This window comes from Meriones unguiculatus, chromosome 1 (genome assembly GCF_030254825.1).
Source record: "Meriones unguiculatus strain TT.TT164.6M chromosome 1, Bangor_MerUng_6.1, whole genome shotgun sequence".
NCBI lineage: Eukaryota > Metazoa > Chordata > Mammalia > Rodentia > Muridae > Meriones > Meriones unguiculatus.
The window spans coordinates 179,935,272-179,954,709 of NC_083349.1; the positions used below are offsets into that span (position 1 = coordinate 179,935,272).

The following is a 19,438-nucleotide window of genomic DNA, read 5'->3' on the forward strand; positions in this document are numbered from 1 at the left end:
GTGGGCTTTACTAATAACATATAATTTGACTGGCCTCTGCAGACAGAAGGGCTGTGAGTCAAGCTGTAGGCATGTCTTCTGTTGTCTGGCCTCAGTATAGAGCACCAGGTGCCCCAAGAGCCACGGCCCAGACAACCATCTTGATCAACTCTGTCCTCTAGCACTTTGTGCAGGCCCTGACACAGACATGCAGCATGTTGAGAGCACAGTCTCTGAGGCCTAGTAGTTAGGCCCGGGAGAGAGGGCCCATTTCCAGACACACCTGCGTGGGCAGGTTGCTGGAACTAGGGAGAGGCAGCCGAGCAGGTGGGTGACAGTGACAGCGGCGAGAGCACCGCCTGGAGAGCTTGCCTGTCACTTCTCCCCAGGTCCCTTTGCTGTAGGAATCAAGAGAGCTCCCTCTGTGAATCTGTGAACCATTCTGCAAGTGTTCCCTGTGCTTGCAGGTGATCCCTGGCTTCAGAAGGGTTGCTGCCCTCTCTGTTCTCTGTGGAACTTCGAATCAAAGGCATTTGATTATTTAGAACTATTTGCACTTGGGGCTGGGAGTGTAGCTCAGTGTAGAGTGTGTTTAGTACAGGCAAGGGTTTACATTTTAAAAGAGAACAGCTGAGGGACTTGGAGGCCAGCGACTGTAATCCCAGCTATTTAGGAGGCTGAGGACAGAGAGTTGTAAATCCAAGGCCTGCCTGGGCCATAGAGGAGCTCAAGGCCAACCCAACTAATGTGAGACCTTGTCTAAAAGTTTAAAACAACTTTAAAAGGCCTGGGGATGTACAGGATCTTAGGTTCAACCAGCAGCCAAACAAACAAACAAACAAACACAAGATGAAACATAAAGGAAGACTGAAGAAAAAACAGTTCATGGTGGCGGCTCACTCCTGTAATTATGCCCTGAGGAAGCTCAGGGCAACAGAGTTGCTTTGATTTCAAGGAAAACCTGGGCAGGCATGGTCAGGAAGGGGCCCAGGGATATATCCTAGTCGGTATAGCGCTTGCCTAATATGCATGAAGCCCTGGGTTTAATTTGCAATGCTGTGCATGAAGCGGATAGACCTGCCTGAAAGTGCAGCATCTGGTAGGTAGAGTCAAGAGGATCCAAAATTCTAGGCAAGCTCTGCCATGATGTAGTGAGTTCAAGACCAACCTTGAACTATATGAATAAATAAATTAATAAATAACCCCCCCCAAGCTGGGCACGGTGGTGCACGCCTGTAATCCCAGCACTCAGGGAGGCAGAGGCAGGTGGATCTCTGTGAGTTCAAAGCCAGCCTGGTCTACAAAATGAGTCCAGTCAAGGCTACACAGAGAAACTCTGTCTCAAAAAACCAAAGATAGATAGATAGATAGATAGATAGATAGATAGATAGATAGATAGACAGACAAGCAAGGCCCCCCAGATATATAAATAATGTAAGCTAATATCAGAGAAAACATAAGCAGTTGGATGTGGTGGCACACATCTTTAATCCTAGCACCCAGGAGACGGAGGTAGGCAGATCCCTGAGTTTGAAGCCAGCTGGGTCTATACAGCAAGCTTCAGGCCAGTCAGGTTTACATAGTGAGTCCCTGTCTCAAAGAAACAAGCGAAAACAAACAAAGGAAAGGAAGGAAAGAGGTTCCTAAATGCCCCCCAAAACAATTTTTCAGATTTTTCCTACTTCTCTTTCTCACTCCATGTCTTCATAAGAAACAAAATTAGACTGTCTCCAATTGAGTACCTAAGCAGTCAAAGTGTTAGACAGGATGCTTTCTCTACCTGGGGCACAGCTGGGGCACAGAGAGCTGACAGGGATGGTTTCAGTGGCTTCCTTCAATCCCCAAGCCTCAGGCCCAGGAGAAAAGAGGACGAGACAATATACAGCTTCTCCAGCCATCTGCCACCAGTTCTCAAAGCCCTCAGAACACTTTCCCTTTCCAAAACTCTGATATGTGGTGCTGATTTCTGATGGCTCAGCCCTGGTATATGTGTCCCAGTAGGAAAAAAAATAAAAATGGAAAGACAAGGAGAAATTTAGAGTAAGCCCAATGAAGTCCATGTCACTCCCATCATGAGGCAGATAAGGCTCTAGGGTAGTGGTTCTCAACTTGTAGGTCGTGACCCACAGGGGTTGCATATCATATATTTATATAATGATTCATAACAGTAGCAAAATTACAGTTCTGAAGTAGCAATAAAATAGTTTTACGGTTGGGGGTCACCACAACATGAGGAGCTGTATTAAAGGGTCACAGCATTAGGAAGGTTGAGAGCCACTGCTCAAGGGCCTTTTCTGCTTCCCATTGCCCTTTCTGAAAACCACCAACTGGCACTCTCCTTCCCCTCTGTGCACTACCAGGACTCCATGAGCCCTGGAGAGAGTCATGGGTCACGTTGGTGATATACCTATGAAACAGACATTAGTGCCCACAAACAGCTTGCCGACCCAGCCACGAGAACCTAGTCTTCAGTCATGCTAGGCAAGCCCTCTGCCAACTGAGCTACACGCCCAGCCCTCAAGGTTCCATTTCTACCATTTCCGGGTCCATGTCACCTTTCTCTCATCTGAAAAAGGGGGATGACGACAAAATACTATGTGGGTTGTCGCTGAAGTTTTGGTCAGGCAGGAAGTGTGACACAAATATTTCATAAGATACACATTCTCGAATTTGACATACACCTAACACTTAACACCCCTGCCCCCAAGATCCCCAAAGATGGCAGGCATTATGCCAAGTGCGCAATAGCCTATGGCAGCAGGTGACCACATTCACACACTGCATACTGTATAAATATAGGTTTTATTAATAATGGGTGAAATCCCCCAAATACAACTGGCATCTGTGTAATGAGAAGAATGTGGGGCCAGTACAGAGGAATGAGTGCAGGGACTGGGGAAGAGGAAACCAGATGTAGGATGATCCCGGACCCACCAGAAAAACAGAGTGTTCCAGGGGTCTGCCACCTTGGCATCTAGGCCCTGCTGTCCAGGAATCAGCTGCTGACTGGAAGATGCGAATATGTGAACAGAAGTTTGAGTGAGCAGCAGACAGCTGGAGGAGGGGCAGGAGAGCAAGTGTCCTTTTGGAGCACAAAAGGAGGGCCATGGTGGAGCAGCGGCTGGGGCCAGCTGGGGCCATTCTTGTGCTTGTTGGGTTCTGGCCTCCAGGAGGCCAGTACCCAGTGCCACCCCTGGCCCTAAGGGGAGGAAAGACTGGGAGATAGACGCCTGCAGAACCTGGCACTACTCTGGGGCACACCAGCCTCACTTATCCTCCAAAGTGGGGATTTCCCCAGGAGGACGTTGGCACCGCCCTCCAGCCACCACCATCAGCTCCGTGCCACCATCCCATCGCTCTCTCTCTGAGCTGTAAGGGACGGTGCATGTGTCGGGCTGAGGTTGCCTGGTTGCCCTCATGTGCCTGTAACTCTGGAGAGGAAATGAGCACGTGGAACTGAGCTTCAGGAGCAGCAAGGAGGTTGGATTGGGGCTTCCCCAGCTTACCCCCGCCTCCCAGAATAAAGTGCATTTTCCAGTTCCCACGGCAGGTGAAAGAGTGACACAGACGTTATTGCAGAGGTGCCTCTGAGACTTACCCAGACCAAAGGTACAGGGAAGCGGGTGGGACAGCTCACGGTCTCTCCAATCTCCAGGATTGGGAGTGGTGGCCCAGACAGAAAACCCGGCTTCTGTCCCAACAGACTGTCCAGATTAGCCAAAATGGGTGTGGGCAGGAAGGGGGAGGAGGAGAAGACTTCCAGAGTCCCTCCTTGCTTCATCCGATGTCCATAATGGGGCTCCCTGGGGACCCCACCAGGGCCCAGCCCTGGAACTCCAACCTGATAGCAGTTTACAAACACTAGTGTGGTGGGGACCCCAGAGGGGGTCACTTTGATAGCTTGTAAGTCAAGGCCTAGGGAACATGGGGCTCCCAGGCAAACAGAGGAGGGTGCTTTGCGCAGAGGGGGGCAGCCCCTCCACCGGTCTTTGCATGCAGGTGTTGGAGAGAGTAAGGAGGAAGCTACAAACTGCATCAACTTGGGAAGACTCCTGGCCTTGATGGAGAGGGCTGGAGCGCTGGGGGCCCAGGCCCGCAGCCAGCCTGTGGAGTAGCCGAGGGAGAGGAGGGCAGCTGCACCAGCAACCAATGCCCAAGTCTCTGAGTTTAAAACAGTCCCGAAGGACTGGAGCTGGGGGCTTCCGGCCCCGAAGAGGTGGCAGCCAGGCTCTATCTCTCAGACTTGACCCGGTAACGGAGCACAAGGTATGCGAGCAGCCGCAGGGCAAGGAAGAAAATGCCCAGGACCAGGAAGTCCATGTAGAGTTTGGCTTCCTCCACATCCAGCTCTCGCAAGATGATCTGTGGGTCCTGGAACGGACACTGTTCATCTAAGCAGGTCAGGTGTCCTCGCTCCATGCCGTAGATGGTCAGGATCAAACCCTCAAAGCCATACCTAGGCAAACAGGGACATCAGAGCAAAGCCACAGAGCACAGGACCCCTGTCCCTCAGCAAATCCCTCAGCTCTGGTGCTCAGGTGCCAGCCAGGGTGCAGGGGCAGACATCAGACATGGCACGGCCCCTTTAGAGCTGGCAGGACCTCCTGTGGGAAGGGAAGCTCACCGACCTGACGTAGGAGAGATAGGAGCTCCACTGCAGGTAAGTGGGGATGGTCTTGAAACTGACAAAGAAGCCGGAGAACAAGAGGACGGGGATGGCAGTGACTGGGCCCACGAAGGTGGCCACCTGAAGGAGAGGGCAGAGGAGCTCAGCTGTCCCAGGGGTGACCACGGTTCCATCCACCCCGTGGCAGCTCTTGACTTCTCCCATGAGACCCCGAGTGTGTGTGTCAACCCTCCCACCTGTAGGGAGTTGGAGGCAGCGCCAATCAAGAGTCCCAAAGACTGGGCGACTAAGGCGGTGGCTGTGGCCAAGGCTGAGAAGAGCAGGAAGCGGCTGGTCTCAGCCGGCTGGCCGGTCATCCAGTACACAATGCTGCAGTACACAACCGGGCACACCACCTGGGGAGCAGCCACAGAGGAGGTTAGGGACCTTCCAGCCAAGGGCAGGTGACTTAGGTCATCCCACCAGAGAGGAGTAAGTGCTCCCAGCGCTCCTCCGCCCTGAGCTGCCTCCATGTTCATGCTGCTTTTTAGACTGACACACGTTCTTTTCCTCCCTGACTACATCTTATTGAACTTTGTTCCGCTGTTCTGACAGGTTCAGGCATGTGACTCCTCCCACCTCTGAGAATCTACAGTCCTTCCCATCATTCCAGGGGGTTGGCGGGGGTGGGGGAGATTGTATGTATGTCTCTGTGTATGTATGTGTGTCTGTGTTTGACTGTGTGTGTGTGTGGTATGATATGTGTGTGCATTCATTTACGTAGGCGCACACAGAGGCCAGAAAGGATGTTGGCTTCCCTGGAGCTAGCACTACAGGTATTTGTAATCTGTCTAATGTGAGTGCTGGTAACTGAGCTCAGGCCTTCTGCAAAAGCAACAAACACACCTAACCACTGAGCCTTCTCTCACACATATTTGTACGAGTCCATGTATTATATTTATTTAAGACTTGTTTTTATTTATGTGTATATGTCTCTGTATGTGTGTGCAAGTAACCATGGAGGCCAAAAGAGGGTATTGTATCCTCTAGAGCTGGAGTTGCAGGCACTGATGGGCCCTGTAACGCGTGTGGTGGGAACTGAACTCTTTTCTCTGATGAAGAGCAAGCCCTTTTAATCTTTTATAGATTGAGCCCTTTTCCAGTCTCCTCATATTATTAAAGAATTAACTCCCCTAGGAGAGAGCTCTGTTTCCGCTAGAGGCTGCCACCTTTTGACATAGGAAGCAGACATGTGCGCTGGGCAAATCTAGAGCTCTACAGCACCCCATGGAGACCCTAGTTACTAAGTCACTAAGTACCTAGTAACTAAGGTTACAGTGTATCTGTCTTTTTTGTTAGATAAGCATACTCTAGATGCTCTTATCATTAAAAAATATAAGATAAGTGGGTTATTCTGCTTTAGCATCAGTTGTAACCTTCAACTAGAAATGACAATTCCTTCACACTTGCAAGGCAGAGGCAGGGGGATTGTTACAAGTTCAAGGTCAGCCTGGTCTAAGTAGTCAGTTCCAGTACAGCCTGGGCTTACAGATTGAGGCCTTGATTCAGAAAACTTAATAGAAAATAGAATAGAATAGAGGAGAGCAGAGCAGAGCAGAGAGCAGAATGAATATTTTCCCCATTGGCAGTGCCAAGAGTGGAACCCCAGACATCATGTATGAATGACAGGCTTTCTATGCCCATCCCTTCATCCCTATGCCACAGAGTGAGACCTTGTCTGAAGAAAGAGAGAAAGCACAAGCCCATGGGAAACAGGAACTTGGCTTGGTAGCTACAGGTGTACAGGTTGTTTCCTGTACAAAGGCTCCCAGCTTCCAGACAGAGGCCAAGCTCTAGCTTGTATTTCTCTAAGCTCTGTACATGGCACAGGACAACATCTGCCTCCTCTTTTGCTATTTATTTGTTTGAGACAAGCGTCTCACATAGCCCATTCTGGTTTCAAACTCCGTATGTAGCCATGGATGACCTTGAAGTCCTAATCACCCTGCTTCGTCTTCCAAGCACATGAATTATCAGTGTGCCCAACCCCACCTAGCTAAGGGACATTTTTCTGCAACTCGCACAAAGGATTACTGGTGACCCTGACGCTTTGAACAAGGTGGCAATGTGTTTAACAAATACCAGCCGTGGCGCAGGCCTGTAATCCCAGCACTCAGGGAGGCAGACTCGAGGCCAGCCTGTCTCCAGTACAGCCAAGGCTACACAGAAAAACCCTGTCTTCAAAAACAAACAAACAAACAAACAAAATCAAACAAACAACAAACAAAAAAACAAATGCCCAGCTGGTATGTGACAATCTCTCTTCTAAAAACTGTATTGGGAGCCAGCAAGTTGGCTCAGCAGGTAAACGCGCTTGCTTGCCAAGCCAGACAGAGTTCAGTCCTTAGAATCCACATATTAGAGGAAGATGAGTGAATTCTGTGTGCTGCCCTCTGACCTGCCCACATATACTGTGGCACAAACGCGTATATATACACACAAGATAAATAAGTAAATGTAAAAAAAAAAAAAAAAAAATGCCGGGTATGCACTCGGGAGGCAGAGGCAGGTGGATCTCTCTGAGTTCAAGGCCAGCCTGGTCCACAGAGTGAGCTCCAAGACAGCGATGTAGGGAGACTCTGTCTCAAAACAGCAAACATGTAAATTAAAATTTAAACTTCATATGCATTCACATTTAATCCTAAAGCACAACTCTGAGGAAGACTCTAGTGCCATCCCGTTTTCCAGGTGGAGGCACTGAAGCAGAGCGCTGGGTGGCTTGCCCAGGGTCCTACAGCTTGCAAGCAAGGAAGGCTCCAAAGCCTAAGAGTTCTCTGCTGCTTATAAGTAGAGACATTCGTTATTCTGCAATTATGGTCACCTTATTTATTTATTTATTTATTTATTTATTTAGGGACAGGTATCCACACTGTGGCTGGACCTGACTTCATGGCAATCCTCCTGTCTCAGCACCCCCTCCCTCCACCTCTACCCCACCCCCTACCAAGTGTTGGGATGAGGTGAGCCACTCCACCTGGCTATTTCTGGTCCCATTAGACCACGCATTCGACGAGCTCACCTATGAGCCTGCTGGAGGCAGTATCGGGAAGAGACTTACCTGAAAGGGCACATCAGCCATGGTCTTGGCCAGGTAATATGCTTTGAGGCTATACCAGTAGTTCAAGTGCTCCCTCATAAAGACGGCCATCTCTAAGGGAACTGAGGGCACAGGGAGGTCAGGCTCCACAGGCTAAGCCTTGGCCCCTGCCTCATGCCCAGCGCTCCCCCTCCCACCCCGTCCTATTAGCCAGGCAGGTCAGCTCACAGGTGAGCACAGTCGGCATGAGGGCTGCGAACATGATGAAGAGCATGGAGAAGAAGAGAAAGCCTGTGTTGTTGAAGACCTTGCTGGCGTCATCACCAATGTGTAGGTAGAGGAGGCCAATGAGCACGCCAATCAGCACGTGTGACATGAACCGCAAGTGGGTCAGGACCTATGGCCAAGGTCAACAAGAGAAGTATTTGTCTCAGGCCGAGGAGAGGGAGTGGGGGTGAGGGGACACAGGGAAGGCCATGCTAGCATGGGTATTCTGGGGTGCCCTTCAGGCACACAGAGCCAAGGTACATCACATGGGAGGACAGTGTCCCCAGTTCCCCTTCCAGCTACTGCGATTCTATGGCCCAGGAGGTCCGGCCGACACCTCCTGCCCCTCAGCTTGCTGTCTCACCGTGTCCCTGAGGATGGATAGGAAAGTCCTCCTGAACAGGATGCAGAACTGGGTGAGCGTGCTGGTGGCGAAAGTGTGGCTCTCAATGGGATCCATTTCCTAGGGAGAAGAAACGGGACCAGGTGAAGGTACCCTGCCACCCTCTCCCCGTCCTGCTCAGAGACGGGAGAGTCACGAGCTCTTCCCAGGACAGCGCCCAGGCCTGCAGAAGAAGGAGCCTCTGGCCCTGAGCTGCTCACCTAGAAGCTGGGTTTAGGGGTGAGAACCTCAGGGAGATTGAGGGTGGGAGGGGAAGAGAGAGAGAGAGAGAGCAGGATAAAGGTCCTTGGGAGGTGGGAGACAGGAAGGAGTCAAGGACCCCCGCTGGCTCATCTGACTGGTTTCTTCTTCACTCCACTACCACTAACTCTAAGACCATAATTGTTTGTATAGGGCCACTGGATTAACAATGCTGACAACAAGTAAAAACAACAGCCAAGCTTCTGGCTTTCAAGAGTGATGGCATCTCATCTAAGGAAGGGATCTGGCACTGCGTGGACACTGGCTGCCCCAGTGGCCTGCTAAGAGCCAATGTGATCTGCTATCCAGTCTCCCACCTGTTCTGGGAAGCTAGTGTGGTCACCTCTGGGTTAGAGATGACAGCAACTGGCTCCGAGGTCAGCAACTACCTTGGCCACACTTTCCAGATGGGCCCTGAGCAGGTACTGACGTCAGAGCACCCAGGATGCCCGTGGGAACTCTGGAGGAACCACTGGATGAGAAGACCAAAGCTCAGGAGAGGACACGGTCTGTTTCAAGTACTAGGCTTCCCATTACACAGAGGCGACAATGCCTCTGGAGACAGCTGTTTGGCAGGGTCATTGTCTGTGATCCCATCTCCCCTCCCCAACTCTGCCCTTTCCACCCCACTCACCGGAGGGCAAGTGGGGCAGTGGGCAGGGACCTCATTCTTCTCAGGGCTGCTCTTCTTCTCGGCCATGGTGCAAAGGCCATTCTGCACAGCCCTGAACAGCATGGGGTTCAGGTCTCCATACTCTCCAGAGGCCACCTCAATGACTAGGGGGACACAGAGCAGAGTGCTCAGCTAAGCTTCACCCTTGGGTCCCAAGGGCAGTGCAATCCCTTTTTTGGTGTGTGTGGGGGGAAAGCAAGTGACAATGGGCTCTCAGCCCCCAAGAGGCCTCCACAATCCAAACCCAGTGTCTGGCCCTCTTCTGTCTCCCACCTCCTCACAGGAACCCCTACTTACTGAAGTCGGCCGGGTTGTGGTAGGTGGGGCAGTGCAAGCCAAGCCCCTTCAGATAGGGTATCAGATTGGTAACCACGCCCTTGAAGATGCACTGTCCCTGGCTTAGGATGTAGAGCTGAGGCAGAAAGGAGCACATGAGGAAAACACGACCCGCGGACTGGGTCACCCCACTGACACCTCTGTCCCTCTATCACAGGCCAGTCTTCTTGGGAGCCCAGGGATACTGACCTTGTCGAACATCTCAAAGAGCTTGGCGCTGGGCTGGTGGATGGTGCAGATGACGGTGCGGCCCCCGTGGGCCAGGGACTTCATGAGGGACACCACTTGGAAACAAGAAGCGCTGTCTAGACCGCTGTCCAGAGAGAGGTCACCAGGGACCAGTGAGGTGGATGCGGCTGAGAGGGGGTGAGTGAGGTGGGGCAGCTTCCGTGAACGGGACACAACTAGTGGGAAGGCACCCCTCTGGCCTGGTTAGCTTGGGTCAATTTGGCACAGACTAAAGTCATTCGGAAAGAGGGAGCATTATTTGAGAAGATGTCCCTGTCAGAGTGGCTGGTGGGGACATTTTCCTGAAAATGGTTGATGTGGAAGGGCATAGCCCATGGTGGGTAGTGTCACTCCCTGTTAGTTGTATAAAAAGAAAGCCGACAAAGCCTCAGAGGACAGGCTGATAACCAGCATTCCCCACAGTCCCTACGGCTGGCTGCTCCTGCTTGGGTTCCTGCCCTCACTTCCCTCAACTCTGGACTGTCATCTGAACGTGTGCGCCAAATAAACCCTTCCCTCCCTCCCCACATTGCTTTTAGCCATGGCCTTTGTTACAGCAATAGAAAGCAAAGTAGGACGAGCCCCTGTATCCTGCACACCTGTGTGGCTCAGATATTTGCAAGCCCAGAGCACTGCTCAGTTTAAAAGAAGTATGCCGAGCACCTGTTGCATAGCAGGCACTGGGATGTCAAAGGCTCATGTTAGATTGGTCTAGAGGGAGACCGACAAGCTCGTGGTTGACTTGAGGAGATGTAAAAAAGTGCAATAGCAACAGCAGCTGAAAGACTAGCCAGGGATCAGCCATGCTGTGCTGTAGCCAGGGGTTGGAGGATAGCCAGAGAAGGTTGCTGAGTCTAGAAAGAGCAAGAGTTAAGCTAGTGACAGGACAATGGAAGGTGTCATGGTGAAGGGCATTCCACACAGAAGACATAGCGAGGGGCATGAAACCCAGGGTGCGATGGGAATGGCAGGCAGATCAGCGTTATTAGAACATGAAATATGAAAGACCAGAGAAGAAGCCACCTGACTATTTTGAGGGCAAAGGGGACTCATTGCAGGAGAGTGGAGCTTGCTAGGCTTGTCATTTAGAAAGCCCATTCTTGGCCACAGGTTGGAGGAAAGTGCCTGGGAGACTGAAGACAGGGAGATGAGTCTTCATGATGTCCTGAGCTCAAGCCTTAGGAATGGGACTGGGCAAATGTGAGAGCTACCAAATTGATTTGATGAGTAATGGCTGCGGGGGAGAGGAGAGGGAAATGTTATGTGTGGGGGGAACATCCAGATCTCCACCTGGATGAAAGGCAGGGTGGCGTGGCTCTACCGGATTAGCAAAGATGGGGTCCCCAGAAGGCTGCAAGCAGGGTATACAGTCCCCAGCCACGGAGCCATTAACCAGACTCCACATCCAGCCCTGGCTTAGGGCCGAAAGGGGGAAACCCCGGGTCAGGAGAAGCAGGGAGCTACCTGGTGGGCTCATCAAAGAACATGACGGGAGGGTTGTTGACCAGTTCCAGGGCAATGGCCAGGCGCTTCCTCTGCCCTCCAGAGAGCAGGGCTGTCCTCGTGTGAGAGCAGGACATCAGTCCCAGGGCTGTCAGGATCTCTGTCACCTGCAGGCACCGCCCCCCAGCCCCAGTCAGCCTCAGAATCTCTGCTTCACCTAAGCACCAGCCCACTTTCACAGAGCATTGCCCTTACGCCCTTGTTCCCCACCCAGCCTGTGGCCCAGAACTCATAAGCCTCAGGCGGGCTCCACCCCTTGCTCCCCTACCCCACTTACCAGCTCCTTCTTCACCTCTTGCTTCTCACTCAGCTTCAGGTTGGCAGAGACCTAAAAGGCGATAAGCAAGTGAGAAAGGCGTGCATGCTTGGTTCCTGCTCAGCCCCGTCAGCCGGTGACAGAAGGGGAGCTTGGAGGAGGAGGAGGCCGCCCTCTCCTCACCATCATGGCTTCCAGGACTGTGAGGTGCGGCAGGAGCATGTCGTCCTGCATGATGTAGCAGGACATCTTGCGGAAGGTCCTCAGATCTCGTGGCCTCCCATTAACCAGGATCTGCCCTTTCATCCCAGACTCCCTGCAGGAAGGTTGGTGGGCAGTGAGCACCAAAGTCACCTCAGCACACCTCCTGTGCTCCCCCTGTGCCCCCTCCCTGAGCCCTGACCCATTTCCACTCTTCATGCTCACCTGTACCCTGCCAAGATGTTCATGAACGTGGACTTGCCGGCCCCAGAGGGGCCCATGATGCCAATCAGTTCCCGACGGCAGAACTTACCAGACAGGCACTTGAGGAGGGTCTTGTAACCTGCAGCAAGAACAGGGGAGTCACTGGTAAGGGCTAATGGATCAAAGGCATCCTCAAAACTCATAAAGAGAGGCCGTGGGGAGACGGCTCAGTCAGCAGAATGCTTACCACACAAGCACAAGGAAGGACCCTAATTTCCACCCCAAGAGCCCACTTAAACTGCCTTGCTTAACCTGTGTTTAGTGATCCCAGCTTGGGAAGTTGAGACAGGGAGATTGCTGTGAGCTCCAAGACAGCCTGGGCTACAGAGTCGGAAACTCTGTCTAAAACAAAACAAAGCAAACAAAAAGGTGCAGGAAAGATGCTCCCTCCCCCCCCCCCCCCCCCAGTTAAAAGCAGGTGCTACTCACATTCCTAATATGTGACTCAGTGACTCACATATACCAGTAACTCTAGCTCCAGGAGATAGGATGCCCTCTTCTGGGCTCCGCAGGCACTACACTCACATGTTAGCGCCCCTCACCACATACACATTTTTGAATAAAAAAATGACTCTTTGATAACAACAACAGAAAAGCCTGGGGTTGGTGGTGCATGCTTGTTATCCCAGTGCTGAAAAGGGCAAGACAGGTAGCTCCCTGGACCTCACTGGCTGGCCATAGACCCCAAACTCAAAGAGCAAGGTGGATGAATGGATGGATGGCTTTTGGGAAATAACATCGGAAGTTGGCTTCTGGTTCCCACCTGCATGCATGAGCACACACGAGAGAGACAGAGTGACAGAGAGGCAGACAGAGAGACAGAGACAGAGAGACAGACGTAGACACAGAAACACCGAGCCATCGAGACGGAGGATCTTAGAAGAGGCTCAGTCACGGATGAACTAGCCATGGCTGAGCGGAATTGAGTTACCCAGTTCTTACACAGCAGCTCCCACCCTCCCATCCTGTCCCCCTAGACATGACAAGTGTGAGAGTCCAGGAGGGGGCGTCGAGGGCTGTGGGAACGCTGACACCTCCGTGAATGGCTCTAGCTAGGTCCTAAAAGACCAAGACTCTCTCCTTATCACAGCGCTCTGACACTGTCTGAGGACACTCCCACCCAACAGCCCAGGCCGGCTGCTTGTCCTATGTTCCTGCATTACTCTTCAGACGCCATCGTGTTTGTCACTCCATGTGCCTATACCCACACCTCTCCCTAGGCCTCTCACTCGGGCAACATGTTGGGGGAAAGGTCCGTGTCTTACTCATCCTCCTTGTCAGTCTGGCATGTAGCAGGTGCTCGGTGAGCAAGTTTTCTCGGCCCTTTTGCTCCATCCTAGGAAAAGGAAATCCCTTCTTTGCTGCTTTACAAGCTCGTCTCTCCAGCCCCAACATGGCCAGTCAAACCTCCTCTGGCAGTCACTCAGTGGGAAGCAGCACCTGCATATCCCAGTATGGAGTCAGGAGCATCTGCTTGCTTCAAACTCCGGATCCACGTTACCAGCTGTGTGACCTGAGGCAAGTTGCTTAACCTCTCTGAGCTCCGGGTCCCTCACGGGTAAAGTGAGGCTGGCAGTGCCTACCTCAGAGGGTTGCTGTGAGGAGTCAGTGAGCTAACATATGTAAAGCAGATGGCTCGGGGCCTGGCACGTACAGTGCCTTTCACAAGGTGTGTTACAATCCTATTTGACAAAGGCTTATTGAGATCTCTGTGCGTTAAGCAGAACACTGTTTCTGCTTTCGACAGACTAGGTAAGAGAAATGGACCAAAAAAATACCTATGGTGTGAGTGGAAGTAAAATTAGAGCTAGAGAGAAGAGCAAACAGTGGGTATGAAACTACAGCAAGTCACCCTCTGAGGGTGGGCAGTGAGGTGGAAACCAGGAGTGGCTTCATGGGAGAGGTGGCATTGGAGCTCAGGAGGAACAACAGAAGCCTTCAGGCTTCAAGAGAGAAGGCACAGCTACATTGTAGTCCAGGGGACAGAAGGCAGAGACTGTACAGGGCCAACTGACGGGAGGTGTCTGTTAAGTTCACAGATCTACTGTGACGAGGACTCCAGCCTTCATCCCTCCCCTAGTCCAAAGCCCACTCCTTAGCAGAGATGAATTTACCTTATGTAACCCACTGTCCATGCCCCTCTGGGACCGACCCACGCCCACTGTCTGACTGCCTGTTCATGCCTATTCACCCTTAGACGATCCCCCAGCATAGATTAGGCAGCTGGAGCCCACAGCCATCAACCCACCCAAGGCCACACAGCCAGCTCCTTCCTGGGGAGAGGAAAGTTCCCTGGTCTCAGCACTCTGGCCAAGGTCCCCTTGGTCAACCAGAAAGGTGCTGTAGCACTCTCCAGTGGTCGCTCTGCAGAGCCACTCACCGAAGTGGCTGCTTGTGCAAGGGAAGAAACTGCAACCGCGAACCTTCCCCTCATTTCATCACAGTCTGATGCCAGAGCCGATGCCAGTCAAACCCAAGGCCTGCCACAAATATCATCTTACACTCACTTGCCTTTCTCAAAGATACCAACTCAGCTAAGCTCTCAAGAAACCTATGAGGAAAGTTGGGCCAAGAGAGGGCAGGTATTCAGCTTGCCAAGGGCCACACAGCTTCCCTGGAGCTGAAAAAAAACATTTGTCTCTTAACTCCCCCTGTATCACAACTGCTCAGCCCATGAGAGGCCCCAGACCTCCGCTGAGAGACACCAATGTGTCGTGCTTCAGTCAGTAGTTTTGTCAAATCAGTAAATACTTTAATTTAATTTATTTATTTATTTTTAGGTTTTTGGAGATGAGGGAGGTCTTCCTATGTACTCCAGGCTGGCCTTGAACTCTCGACCATCCTGCCTCAGCCTCCGCAGTGCTGAGATTACAGGTGTGTGCCATTGTGACTGGCAAGTCTCTAAGTCATTAGCATCTGTGATTCCTCATCAATAATAATTGGTTGAGATGTAGCTCATGGTAAAGTGCTTGCCTAGCATAAGGCCCTGTCTTCCGTCCCCAGCACCATTAAAAAACAGACAGTATTATTCCCTCCCAAAGACTTAATAGGGTTATTATGTTATTAAGTGGCATCACTAATAATTAATTGAGTGTGTTTAGAAAAATAAATGTCATAGACAGTTGGAGGAGACTGGTGACAGATCCTCACCCAAGGGAGGCAGAAGTCTCCCCGGGATGGATTTCTTACACTTCCCCATCTCTGCCACCCTTCATTTCCTTCTGTCCTCTCCAGAGGGGAAAGGGAGCCAAAGAACAGAGAAGCCAGGCAAAGGAGGGCAGAGGGCAGAAAAAGGGCCGGAGCTAGAGGACAGCAAAATGAATAAGAGTGGAGATGAGGCTGGCAAGGTCAAAAGGGAGGAGTCCCTAGCCGGCGCACCCACCACCCTGATAAGAAATGCCTAATGTGGCCACCTTTCTCTTCACCACACAGTTCCAAAGGCCAAGGAAATAGCAAGGACCTCATCGTTCCGAGAGAGAGCTGCTCTGAGAAGGAAAGAGACTGCTTAGGGACTTGGGGTCCACTGGCCAAACCCCCAGGACCCTTCAGTCACCTATGGACGCAGGCAAACATGTAGAGACAGCTCACACCGAGCCCTGTTCTGAAGCACCCCAAAGCTATTTCTTAAGCCTCAGAGGACACTGTCTCAGCTCCACACCCAGCTCTGAGAAACAAACCCAGCCCAACCTCTAGGTTCCCAGCCCAGCCCAGCCCAGGTCAGGGGCTCGAGAAAACCCGTCCTGATGGAGAGAAGGGAGGAGGGGTGACTTCGGAGCTCCTAGGCTTTGGGCCCTGCTCTGCCTCTTACTAACTAGCATGGGGACATTGGTCAGGTTATTCAACTTCCCCAAGCCTCAGTTTCCTCATTGGTGACATGAGGATGACATCCCTTCTGTCTCATCCCCACCCTCCTGGCAAGAGCTGAATGAAGTAAGATGTTAGGAATGAGAACATCTTTAAAAATAGGTGTAAGGATACTGTTGGACGTTGAAGGCAGCTTCCACAGACAGAGCGACCCCTTCCCCGAGCCAGCCTTCACAGGCACAAAGACAGAGTCAAACACAGAGAGACAGAGACAGTCAGTCAGGAGGAAAGACAGACAGACAGTCTGAGAGACTGAGAAAAAGAGAGACTGGACTGAGAGAGACTGAGAGACAATTCAAGGACCAGAGGTCATAGGTCTACTTAGAAGAGAAAGCTTCAATAGCCATTGAACTTAGCTTCCCACAGTGTTGGCAGATATGGGGAGCAGGAATCTTGCACCCCAACTGCGTCCAGCCAATGAGGGTTAGGGCTCACAGAGCTCGCAGAGTGAGGCACCCCAGGCCTTATGCTTCTGGAGAGGTAACTCAGCCAGAACCCCTGTTCCCCCCGCCCCCGCCCCACGGGTCTCCCACCTACCCCGTTTGCGCCAGCAGGGCCCCTCCCGCACGGAATAGGACAGTTCCACAAACTCGATGTCCACAGCAGAGCGCTTTGGCAGGTGAGAGAAGCGCTGCGCTTCAGTGATGTGGTTCTCCACCTTCTTTAGGTGTGTGGTCAGCACAGGGGGCTCTGCCCCGTCCTCCAGTGCCACGGCCATGGCCACAGCCCCAGGCCCCAGTCCACAGCCCACGGCTTCCAGTGCCTTCTCCGCCATCACGCAGCCGGCCTGCAGGGAGAGGGCCTGCTGAGCTCAGGGCAGACCCCCCAGCCCTTGCTCAAGGCGCCATAGCTTTCCGAGGCTGCCCCGCCTCCACTCCCCACCCACCCACCCCTGCCTCCTTCTTAGGGCAGATCCCCAACTGTCCGCACCCCTCGTCCCGGCCGGGTGCAGTGACACTCAGTCGCTACCTCTCCTCGGTCCTAGGCAGTCCCAGCCTGTCGAAAGCCGTGCCCGCTCCACCCTCCCCGTCCCGGCCTTAATCTCCTTACCCCGCAGGCCGGGCAGTCCCCGGGGGCCGGGCGAGGGCGGCCACCGCTTGGAGGTCGGGGAGGCCGGGAGGTGCAGGGTGGGCCCTGGGGAGGCTTTGGCCTTGGCTCTGAGACCCCCCACCCCCCCTGCACCGACTGGTGCGGCTCCTCGGGCCGGCCTGCCTCTCCCGCGCCGCTGGCCGTGTGCCTCCGGACTGTCCCCCCAAAGACGGCCGCAGACCCCAGACGCTCCAGGCCGACCCTCTGGTCCCCCCGCCCCCCCACCCCCCACCGCTCGCCTGGTCACCTTGACGTGCCGTGCGACGCAAGGATGCTCAGCAGAGATGCTCACCGGAGATGCTCGACCCGGATGCTCAGCGCTGCGGCGCGGGAGGTGGACACTCCCGGCTCTCACCTGCCTCCGGCTGCGGCACCGGCGCCCCGGCTCCCTGTCCCGGTGGCCCGGGCCGGGGCGGGGCTAGGCCAGGGCGGGCAGTTAGAAGCAGGCTGGACTCGGGTCAAAAAGGATGACACGGTTGCGCAGGGATGGTTGAGGTCTCGCCCGGACCCCGCTTGGATAACCCCCCCGGGTTTTCCTAGTCTGGTGTCCAGCGCCTGTCCTCTCGAGCTAGTCGGGGCGGGCGACAGTGTTCGCTCCCTTCCAAGCTTCTGCTCGCCGGTCCTGCTGCTTCTTAAAGGGCCCGCGCCACCCCACGCCCCGCGGGTGGCAAGGATGGAGGTAGCGAGAGAAACGCCTGCAGAGTGGGGGCCCGCAGGGGGCGCGTTTGTGGAACCAGGACTGCGGGCCAGCGGCCAAAGGTCAAGCGCGAGGTCGCTAAGGGAAGGAGACCTGAAGTCACTCGGAGGGGTGGATCTCTGGGCGGTAGGGTGCAGGCTCCATCGTGCCCAGGAGGCTGGGAAGCTGTCGGTCTATCTGCGCACACAAACCCCTCATTGCTTATCTCTTCCAGTTCAGCTTTGGAGCTCAGCCCCGCCCAGCCCTAAAGTAGGAAGGACTTCTGTGGGTAATTCTGAGGGTATAATTCTTGGGACTTTTTTGAGACAGCCTCTCCCACACCTATTTACTTCTAAGGGCTCGAGAGGACACTAGTTATGAAGAGAGAGGGGGCCCTGGTTGTGACAATCCTCGCAGGCAGCTCCAAGGTTAACCTGGGACCCAGTCACAGCCTGCTTTGGCCATGACAGTCTTTATCCCTCCAGCCGGGTACAGGGCTCCAAGCCAGCGGAGGCTGATCTGGAGGCTCCAGGGCATGCACAAGGCTCTCCAGATAGTCCTGGGCATCTTTTACTGTGCGTGCGCCTTCTCTCTCTCACCCTACAAGCGTGGGCTCCGAGTCCTCAAGAGTGCTTACACTAACAGCCCCACACCTCACACCCCTCGTTTCGGCCCTTTCTCAAACTGTTACACCTAGCCCCGGTCCGCCCTGTCCTCTATGTCTTAGAGGGGTAAGTAGGTTAACGAGCCAACACACGTGACCTGAGCCTTTTAGTCCCCACCTGTCACCCCGGGAGACACATAGGAGGGAGACTTAGGCTGCTGCTACTACTGCCTCCCCACCCTACCTAAGCCTCTCCGCAGGGTATGTCCGTGTCCCACCCTGAAACTATGAGGGTCTCCGCGGTTTGGGATCCAGTCTTTCCCTTCATCCCCTGTCCCACCTATGGCCATTTCTTAGGATCAGCCTTTCCGTTTTCCAGATGGAGCCTCCATTCTTCAAGTTAATTTCCAACGCCTCCTGACAGACAATTCTTCAGTGATTGCTGTGTGTGTGTGTGTGTGTGTGTGTGTGTGTGTGTGAAAGAGAGAAAGAGAGAGAGAGGATCTCACTGACTCAGACTGTTGCTGAGGCTGGCTTCGACTGCCCCAGTCCTCCTGCCACCACCTCTAGAGTGCAGTGATTATAAACATTTATAAACACCAGGACTAACAGTTGTGTTTATTGAACAACTACTATGAACCAGACATTCTCAGTAAATCTTAACATCTCTATGAGGCAGGGTTTTTGTTTTACTTTGTTGAGACAGGGTCTCACTATGTAACTTTGGCTGGCCTAGAACTCAATAAGTAGATCAGGCTGGCCTCAAACTTCTAGAGATCTGCATATGAGGCAGGTTTTACAACCTTCCTTTGGAGAAAAGAAACTGAGAAATAGAAAGATAAAAGAACATGCCCAAAGCTGGGAATGGTAGAATGTAGTTCCAGCGCTCTGAGAGGCAGAGGCAGGCAGATCTCTGTGAGTTCAAGGCTACCCTGGTTTACAAAGTGAGTCCAGGACAGCCAAGGCTACTCATAGAAACAAAAACAAAAATAAAGAAACAAACAAACAAAACAAGAAACAGTCATAACAAATCCAAAGGAAGGATAGGCTTGGAATTCAAGTTCCCAGTTTTATCCACTCTGATAACTGGTCATCTCAGAATCCTATTCACAAATGGACTTCAGGGTACCACATAGCCCAAATTTAATGAAT

The 19,438-nt window shown here is 52.9% G+C and overlaps 1 protein-coding gene across 5 annotated transcripts; it reads right to left on the minus strand.

The window, feature by feature from the left end:
• Positions 1–2,748: 2,748 nt before the first annotated feature.
• Abcg4 (ATP binding cassette subfamily G member 4) lies at positions 2,749–17,903 on the minus strand. Of its 5 annotated transcripts, none has more exons than XM_021659396.2 (15): positions 17,299–17,901; positions 16,455–16,704; positions 12,015–12,132; positions 11,772–11,904; positions 11,610–11,660; positions 11,294–11,439; positions 9,791–9,914; positions 9,563–9,677; positions 9,227–9,369; positions 8,314–8,412; positions 7,911–8,079; positions 7,704–7,804; positions 4,843–5,001; positions 4,608–4,726; positions 2,749–4,435 (listed from the first exon to the last, which is right to left on the minus strand). In XM_021659396.2, exons 2-15 carry the CDS (start codon positions 16,690–16,692, stop codon positions 4,210–4,212), a joined length of 1,941 nt encoding a protein of 646 aa, XP_021515071.1. In that variant the 5' UTR covers positions 16,693–16,704; positions 17,299–17,901; the 3' UTR covers positions 2,749–4,209. The 5 variants fall into 5 exon arrangements, with proteins under 5 accessions (XP_021515071.1, XP_021515070.1, XP_021515073.1 ...); XM_021659395.2 differs by having other exon boundaries at positions 17,254–17,901; XM_021659398.2 differs by lacking the exon at positions 17,299–17,901 and adding an exon at positions 16,968–17,144.
• Positions 17,904–19,438: the final 1,535 nt, after the last annotated feature.